The sequence below is a fragment of the Cryptomeria japonica genome, chromosome 7 (genome assembly GCF_030272615.1).
Source record: "Cryptomeria japonica chromosome 7, Sugi_1.0, whole genome shotgun sequence".
Taxonomy (NCBI): Eukaryota; Viridiplantae; Streptophyta; class Pinopsida; order Cupressales; family Cupressaceae; genus Cryptomeria; species Cryptomeria japonica.
The window spans coordinates 54,726,312-54,735,490 of NC_081411.1; the positions used below are offsets into that span (position 1 = coordinate 54,726,312).

General features: G+C 37.8%; 1 protein-coding gene across 3 annotated transcripts; it reads right to left on the bottom strand.

The window, feature by feature from the left end:
• Positions 1 to 3,215: 3,215 nt before the first annotated feature.
• On the bottom strand, positions 3,216 to 8,745 carry LOC131055608 (uncharacterized protein At1g65710). Of its 3 annotated transcripts, none has more exons than XM_057990089.2 (3): positions 7,270 to 8,745; positions 5,260 to 6,292; positions 3,216 to 3,792 (listed from the first exon to the last, which is right to left on the bottom strand). In XM_057990089.2, the coding sequence occupies exons 1-3, from the start codon at positions 8,218 to 8,220 to the stop codon at positions 3,677 to 3,679; spliced, it is 2,100 nt and encodes a 699-aa protein (XP_057846072.2). In that variant the 5' UTR covers positions 8,221 to 8,745; the 3' UTR covers positions 3,216 to 3,676. The 3 variants fall into 3 exon arrangements, with proteins under 3 accessions (XP_057846072.2, XP_057846074.2, XP_057846073.2); XM_057990091.2 differs by having other exon boundaries at positions 3,216 to 3,802; XM_057990090.2 differs by having other exon boundaries at positions 3,216 to 3,805; positions 7,270 to 8,742.
• Between the last annotated feature and the right edge of the window lie 434 nt (positions 8,746 to 9,179).

Consider the following 9,179-nt stretch of genomic DNA (forward strand, 5'->3'; position numbering starts at 1 on the left):
CATCAAATTCTAGATTGACACCTTCATTATTGTGGCCTAGAACACTTGATTTGACTATGATACCTTTCAACATCAACATAGAGACACTTGAGCATAATTTAAAGGCTTCCTTTATGTTGAATTTTCTTTCACAAGTGGGAAGATAACTTGCATACTTCTATGGTTCTATTTCTTCTTGTAGTGTCATAAATTTTATCCTCAAACAATTTCACACTCATTTTGGGCTCACTTTGGTGGTTTTCATTCATGCACTTGATTTTTGACTAATTGTGCTCATCCCATGGCCAAATTTGGATGCACAACAGAGTCTTGAGTTCACTAACCTTGATTTTGGCTCAAGAAGCTAGGACTATGGCATCTAGCGCCATGGTCTAGTCAAAATGAGCCCAAATTTGAATCCATAATGATCGGGAAGTTGTAGGGCAAGAAAGTACTCCCCAATATTGGACTTATTTGAAACTTAAACATGAAATGTGTAAGGTTATATGCACAAATGAAACTCCCACCCCCTCCTTCAAACATCCTCTAAATTCCAGTTCATCACTTCAATTGGGCATTTTCAATCAAGCATCTTAAAGGCAATAGAGGAGAGATTTGAAGTCAAGCATTCAAGCATTCAAGTTCAGTATCATGATAAAGTTTATGTGTTCCTCCATGAATGAAGGCATGTATTAACTCCTATCGAGCAACATCAACCTTTTGTGAAGGTTTTAAGGGAAGAAGTTCATAGAAAAGGTACCATTTGTTGATTCAAGCATTTCCTTAAGGTTTTCAACCTCTACCCTACCAAGGATAAGCTCTCTCACATCATATCATAGCTATAGTGGAGGTTAATTCCTACTTGGGCTTTGACTTAAACAAGCCCCTATAGAACACAATGTTTTTCTCTATTTTCTATGTGTAGGCTACAAATCTATCTGTTGAGAGTTACGGAGTTAAAGAGTGCATCCTGAGACCTATAGTTCCAGATTTTAAACAAGTGAAAAGTCATGGACTAAGTCAATTAGTTCACTCATTTGACAATTTTTGTTTGAATTTGAAAAGAGTGATTTGAGGAGCATTTTGATCAAGGATCCAAATTCTAAAGTTGAAAGACACCTATCAGGACTAAGGCACCTAACACATTGGTCTAGCATTTTTAGGCTTAGATTTCAGCAACAAGTTCCTTTATGTGTCTTATTTCCATATTTGTACTTCTATGTTTTTTGATGTGTTTTTGTCTCTTTATGTTGAATATTGTCAATTTCCTAGCATTTTACCTAGTTCTTGCATCATTTCTTATCATTAGATCATATCCAATCATATCAATCAAAAAAGCTAAAATCACCCACAATTCCTAACTCTCATAAGGGTTTGAAGTTGGGCCTAATTGGTTATTCTCCAATGACTGTATGAATTTGAAATGATCACTAATTTGCATGTTCAAGCTAGTGAACTAATTTCACCTACCTTTCACTTCTTAAGGGGAGGAATGGTGTTTGTTGGGCTTGTATCATCTTCAACAAATTTAGTGTTGAGCATCTAACATCACAAGAGATTCTATATTAGGGGTTTTGCATGGTCTCTCTTCTCATATGGGATGGATTTCTTCCTCACATGGGATTTTGTACTTCTCATCTTTTACCCTCATTTAGGAGGGAGTTTTTTCCCACAGCCTTTATGGGCACTCATTAGGCTTTGATGCCAAGACCCACTTTTCTCCTCACCTAAGCTAGGTTTAAGGAAGTCTGTTAGTGTGTTAGTCCTACTTAGGTGGCTTGCTTATTTGGCATGGTATGTAGGGTAGTTGGTACAATGCTTTTCCTATACATGTACCTCCTCCTTACACATTTTCCATCTCACCCAATACATAATCTTCTCTCATTTGTTGTTTCCACTTGCCTAGTATTCTTGGCTACGTCTCACATCTACAACATATGTACAATTGAAGCTTGTTATCTTGGATAGCATGTCCCTTGGTGTCATATTGACAACTCTCTAAAAGCATTTCCTGCCAATTCAAAAAGTACATAGATTGCTAGATCATTTTGTAGTTTTAAGATAGATCGTTCTCCATAGAAAGGATCTAGACCCACACACCTAATAGATCAAGAAGCTAAAAGCACATAGATTGCTAAATCATTTTGTAGTTTAAAGATAGATCCTTCTCCATAGAAAGGATCTTTTAAGAACAAAATAACATACTAGAATAGACAAATCATTTCCAAACACATTGATTTCAACATCTATAATGAATTTACTTATTATCTTCATATCTAAATCCAAACACATTTAATCATTAATTCTTAAATTTATTTTTCATAAATTAAAAATTTAACATTCTTATTTTCTAACATATATACTCACAATTTATTAAATAAATTACTATTAATAAGATCAGGGAAAGTAGCGTGTGCATGCAGTACCCTTTGGCCAATATGACGGCAAGCAAAACATTCTATTGCCAATAAAAGACGTTGCAAAATAACGGGATTTAGAGTGATTGAATTGAATATCTGATCATAAATTGATGGTGGAGCATCCCGGCAAATTAGCAGGTTCAACAAATGTGTGCAATGAGCGATATAGCTTCATAAATTCATTCGTTTGCAATCACTTAATTTACATCTTAAAATAAGGAACTACCCAACAACACAATTGACAGATGAATCTCTTCACTCATTTTTCTATCAGAGAAGTGCAACAAACTGAGGCATCAAAATTGCTTCTGAAAGAGCTTTACAGTCTGTAAGAGCTTTATAGGCACTCGTTTATCAAAGAATTCATATTCTAAATTAAAATAAGCACGCACTTATGGTAGGCTTCTAATACCTAAAAGAAACAGCTTTGAATGTGGCGTTGAGCTGCAAGGAAGGATAAGGTTTTCATTAGCTTGACGCTCCATCCTTAACTGTATCATCTTAACACCCAGAAAATCCCATTACATCAATTTTGATTATGTTGAAAATACACAATCTTAAGTCATGGTATGCGTCTTTTATATTGAATGTGATTTTGAGCAGCAAGAATAAGACTATCATTACCTTGAGCTCAATCACCCATTATAAATTTAAGTCCACTCCGCTTTTAAGTTACATGTTCGAGGAGGATGCATAGTGGCAAGCATGTAAATTAGATTATGTTTCAATATGATTTCAGAAATCCATGTCTATATCCAGAATGAGATTTCTCTTTGTTATTTTATGAAATTGGAATAGTTGATACACAGCTTTTGATTTTCGGAATGGTGAAAAGACGAGTAGATTTTGTTTGGTTTGCATTTTGTAATTGATAATGATGCTTAAACCATATGGAAGAGTGAATAACAAATAATTACATCATAATCTACCTATCCAATTTCTCACAAAAATACAACAAAGATCCATCGAATTCACATCAGAAAGAATACAGTGAAGTTTAGCAGAAATTACGTTGCCTGCTCTATTGCAATGAGATTTTGCTCTGATCAGTCTCCCTCTTGGCCATGGAAACTTGAAACAACTGGAAAATCAATTGTTCACTGAGAACTCGAATGATGTCGGCTCTCAGAAGTCTCCCAAATCTCTGCAATTTCCTCGGCTGTGAGAATCAATGAGTTCAATTCCTTCAAGTTGGATGGAGTGGATCGACTTATTCTTGAACTCAAAAGAAGATTCAGAGGATGGCAATGCTGAAACACTATGGATGGCAATCTTTTTCATTTCTCTGCATTTTCTAAGAAGTACAGTATTTCGGCTGGAGACAAGGTTACATGTTGATGCTGCTGTTCCTCTGACTTGGTGTCATTGCTCGGAAGAAGTGTTGAAGTTTCCCCTGGAACAAGCTTCTGGAGATTTATCAGTTAGCAAGCATACAAAAAGGTTACACTTACACTGAAACATTAACTTATACAGGTTTTCAAATAAAATTTAAAAACTTTGAGAAAAATGAATGTAAAAGAAATTTCTACTTCTTTGCAAGGTTTGCTCTGGCTACAACTGCAGGCATCTGAAAAAAATTAAAAACACGGGTCATTTACAATTATTTGTGAAATATCACAGTTTCTGAAAGAGTTCTGGACAATGGACGACATATATTGTTCATGAAATAGAAAGAACTCTTGTAAGGAAGTGGAAGTGTCAGCAAGCAATGAAACAAGAAAAAAGCTCCTGGGAATGATTGTGTGCACAAGCTTTAGATCCACCGTTTGGGATCATACCACTTGATCCATCAGTTTATATACCAGAAGCCTTTTCTGATGTTATACAAAGCCTTTTTTTATGTTATGCACTATGAAAGCCTAAGAACTTTGATTAGCTAATGTGAAAGACAATTGTCAAAATAAGGAAGATCCGGCATTTAGTAGTTTGCTCAAGATGCTTCAGATAAACACAAGAGTAATCTAGCATGCAGTATCCTTCAAGCATTTAGTAGTTTGACTAAGAAGCTTCAGCAATACCAAAGAGCTATTCGATATGCATTTTGCTTCAGAAGGAAAAAATACTCCAGAGTTTTCAATTACGTGACACACTTTTCAAGTAATTTTACGATAAATAGAGGAAATGAAATTACAAGCATTTCTAAGCCTCTTTAAGCAATTTTGGAAGCACTCCAAACAAGATGAATAAACTTTAATTTCAAAGCTTCTTTGAGCAATTAGGCCTTTGAAGATTAAAAAACTAGCCCCATTAAGCGTGAAATAGAAAGTTCAGTTTGATTCAAACCGTTTTTATCGTATCCTCGTGGAAAGTGGACAAAGATTATTCTGTACAGAACTGTAAAATGACTAGTAACAATTTCAGAATTCAATGGAAGGCTGCAAAATAATCTCCCTATTTAGAATTTGAACAAACTAAGAGCGCTTAAACTAGAATAGCACTGGCAGGGGAAGTGTTTAGGGTTTAGGGTCAGAGCTGTAAAACAATTCTTGCTGACGAGAAATGAATTTTTCTAAATTACCTAGTCGTGAAAGATGGAGTATGAAAATGGACGCTATTCAGGTTCATTCCCAAAATTGATACTACGTAATGGTACACCAAATTCATCAGGATTCAAGCATATTGGCAGTTTTATTAAGACCTTAAACCCTCAAGTTTGGTGCGAAAATGACTTCAGACCCTCAACCTTCTCTCTGCTATCAGGCAGAGGCGTTTCAAACATCCTAAAGGAAACTATAAGGAAACTATAAGCTAGTAAGGCTGACTTTTGAAGACACAAAAGGACAGAAAAATTATGCTGAACATGAATTATTGTTCACTTTGAAGTAACTTTAAAATGAGAATGCAGTAAACGAAATGTTACCGAGATCAGAAGCTGGTCGTGAACCAGTTTTGAAATCAATGTCAGCATTATAATTTGGATGATTTTGCTTCGGCACTTCCGAAAATGTCCTTCCATTTTGCAAATTACTTGCTCTTTTGTTGTAGTGGAAATCCTTTTTCCCCAAAGTTATCACAGGCAACAAGTTTGAGCGGCTGGAACTTTCTTCGCTTTTCTTGATACCCAAATGAGGGTTCAAAAGCACGTCTTCAGGAGATATATTGAAGTACCTTGCACTGCTCTGCCTCAAAGAGCTTGAACTCTTTGAATCGTCATCCTTTTCTTCAGTTTTTGCAGCAGTTTTAGCCGAAGCTTCGAAGGATGTTAAATCATCTTCTTCGGAGGAAAAGTATCGGTGCGTTTTTGCTGCTGATAATCTGCTTAGGGTTTGCGAATTGCTTCCGGCAGATTCTTCTTGACCTTGCTCTGTCCAGTCCGCATTTGAGTTGCGTGCAGACATATTTCTGTGAAAATCCCTCAACATTTCACTCTTTTCAGTCTCCTCATAGCTTGCTAGAAATCTTGCAGATTTCCCGTGTTCGAAGGAGACGTTAGACACCAAGCTTTTCATTGAAGAGTTGGAGTTTACAGAAGAATTTAGATCAGCAACGGCTTCCAGAATTGAGTGAGCTTTTGACACTGAAGCTGGAAGTGCAAAGCTTTTTAGCTCTGTTTCCCCTGAGGCTTCGAAGAGCGTCTGGTTGTCTAGCAGGAATTGATCCCGCGATCTCCTCGCAGATCTTGAGCGTGAGATTTGCGCCAAAACTTCGTCGACGTCAACGGCCCCGTTAGTTTGATCGTCTGCATAAACCTCAAGCACTTCCTTTTCTCCATTCCGTTTGTGGCTACTGGATTTTGCAGCTACAGCTTCTTCATGCGAAGACTTAGCTTGGTGTGCTGTTTTTAAAGTCGGGGCTCCTCTGCAAGAAAGCAGCTGATCACGTATAGAGCTCGAATTTCCATTAATCTCCTTTAAAGCCACTCTTCTCTCTTTTTTACCAGGGACATTTTCATCCTGCAAATGGAGAAACAAAAAGCTTTCCTTTTCAGTTTTAAAAAGACAGCTTTTTCATACAAAAACAAGCCTGCCTCCGTAATAGTTGATTCTCATTTAAATGCTGCAAATGAAGACAGAACAAGCCTGCTTTAACACTTTCCCTGAAAAAAGCTTTCATATATCCTTTGCAATCAGAGTTAATCATCTTCGCAAAGAACAGAGAATTTCTCCTCCATAACCATCGCTTTAATTTAAAAAAGAACTAATAAGAAGCTATTTCAAAATTATCGAACTTTTTAATCCATCAGAGCGATACAAGAAACTCTTACATTATAACTATTACCTTAGGTTTTTCCACCCTTCCATTTAAACAAATCGAGCTTTCGGTTTTCTTTGAAAATAAGATGATAATTTTATAAAACTACACAGAGTTCCACCTTAACGAGCTCATTTAATGTATACCCTGCAAATTAGATCATATGCTTTCATTACCTATCTCTCCCTAGGACAGATCAAAGTTAGCAGTTTCCTTTGTTCAAAAGATAAAAACGTGTTCCTACCATTGACAAATAAGAAGCTTTTTTAACGCTTCCTTTTGAAAACGATCGTGCCTTCAATTTTCTTTGAAAATTAAAAAAATAAAGAGAGTCTCAAGATCTGAAAATAAGGAAAGAAAAACCCTGCCTTCACATTTTACTACTCTTCCATTCAGAAATTAAGTCCTCAAATGATAAATTTTCTCTCTTGCAAACACAGGAATTTGTATTAAATATGTAAATGAAGACTGAACAAGAAAATCCTCCAAAGACAAATTTGTATTAAATCTGTAAATGAAGACTGAACAAGCTTTCCTTTCCATTTTCCCGCCATGCTATATTTCCAAAAAATAAAAACAGTAAAGTTCCAGTTTTCCTTAAATCTGCCATTTATCCTCACAAAAAGATGAAGCATTCTAAAGAAACAAAAGGCTCATTATTTTCAGGGTCATTTTGCACCTGTGTAGTAGCAGAAGAAACAATTTTGCCGGATTCTTCATCATTTTGCATCGGCTCTTCAGGATTCCGTCGGAAAGGGCTCTGCTCTGCTTTTCTGGAGGAGCTCCGGCTGAGCGACTGAGGAAGTCCTAAAGCGCCGTCGATCCTAGGCGCCGGGGATCGAGACCGCGACGTCGTTGTCGGTGCGCTACAATTCCCAATCTCGCCTGAATTCGAACCTCTCTTCGCAGGTCGTTTCGAAACCCCTGCGCCTGCCGTGTTTCGAACCCGGGACCTTTCGGTCGAGTTTTCTGACCGCCTTCCAGGAGATGGCTCCGGCCGCCGGCCGGGCGACGGGCTGACGCGTCGCCCCGTTAGACGTTTGCTGGAGCCGTCAAGACTCGTCGATCGCGGTGTCAGCTCTCTGCTTGCTGACCGCCTGTGTGATGGCCTTGCGCGAGTTTTCTCCTCTACTTCATCTTCAGCCTGACGCTTCGATCCTGAGTATTGACGGGCGACATTGTTGCTGTTGTCATTTGATGCTTTCCCTGATGAGCTTCTGCTGAGCCTCCCGCACTGGATAAGAATGGCGTCAACGTCTTCCTTCGCGCTTGATGTCCTTGCCAGTCCATCTGAAGGCTGAGACGCTTCTTCTTTCTTGAAAGAGCCTTTCTTTTTCAAACTGTTTGAGCGCTCAGGCTTCTTCTTAGTTGCAGAAGCATCTTTCAACGGATCTACTACTGACGGCTTCTCGGCTATCTCAACTTCTTCAGCAGTAGGCTTCTTGACAGTGGATGTGTCTGTGACAATTTCTTTGACGGCCTCCACATCGTCTGCAACAGGCTTTTCTTCCTCCGAAGGCTTAGAAACAGGCGAGGGTGTTAACGAGGCCTTGCAATCTTTAGTGGGCTCCGTGGAATCATGCTCTCGCTGCTTTTTTTTAGCACCCTTCTTGCTTATGCAGCTACCCATAATATTTGGGCCTGGTTTTCCTCTCAATAGATTTGAGGGTAGAAGAGAAATTTGACTTTAGAAGCCAAACATGATTTACACTTACAGTGCCCAAAAACCCAAATAAAAAAAAGAAGACTACTTTTCTAGCGAAACAACTGAGGATCTGTAAATCTTCCTCAGCATTGAATGCCTAAAATCTAGAATAAGTTAGATTTCCATGTTTGGGCTTCTGGAATGAAGGACATTGAATGCAGAAATGTTACCGAAGACAAGGCTTAAATGCACCGAAATGCTTTACGAAAGTCAAATATGAGGAGACAGTAGTGAAATGAACGTTGACAGGAAGCGATCGTTTGATAATTATGCGTATTTCAAAAAAATTTGAAATGGGCGGGCGGCTTAAGTAAAGACGTTAGGTCTAGATATGCAGAATATTTCATGGCTTGTTTAGGTACCTACTCAATTCCATATTCGCCTTCAACGGGCAGAAATAACTGGTTAGAACTTTTTTTCGAATCTCAAAGCAATTCAACAGAAAAGAATTTGATAAATAGTCTGTCAGTCGACGATGAAGTTTTAGTTTTGTTGACCGTTGGGAATGGAAGATATAAATTCACGAGAAACGACACTAAATCTTCGAGTGGAATTGAACAAAGTATAAAACACGAGTTGCTAGGCCAGGTAGGCTAGTGCTTCACACGATTCAAGGTTTTGGTTTCCGTTGCAAAGCCCGAAAGCCAAGAAGAAGAGCATGGACCTCACAAGAAACCAAAAAAAAATACCTCCATGTATTTGGAATGCTGAAATTAGTCTATACAAATGTCAATTTTTATGTGGGTTATTTTGATAGAATGTTTTAACATGATTATATAGTGACACCTAATTTTTATTTTGGCTCCTTGTTTTCTATTTATCATTACTTATTCTCACTTACACATCATTTTGTACATTTGACTATATCTTCTTAATTTACACTT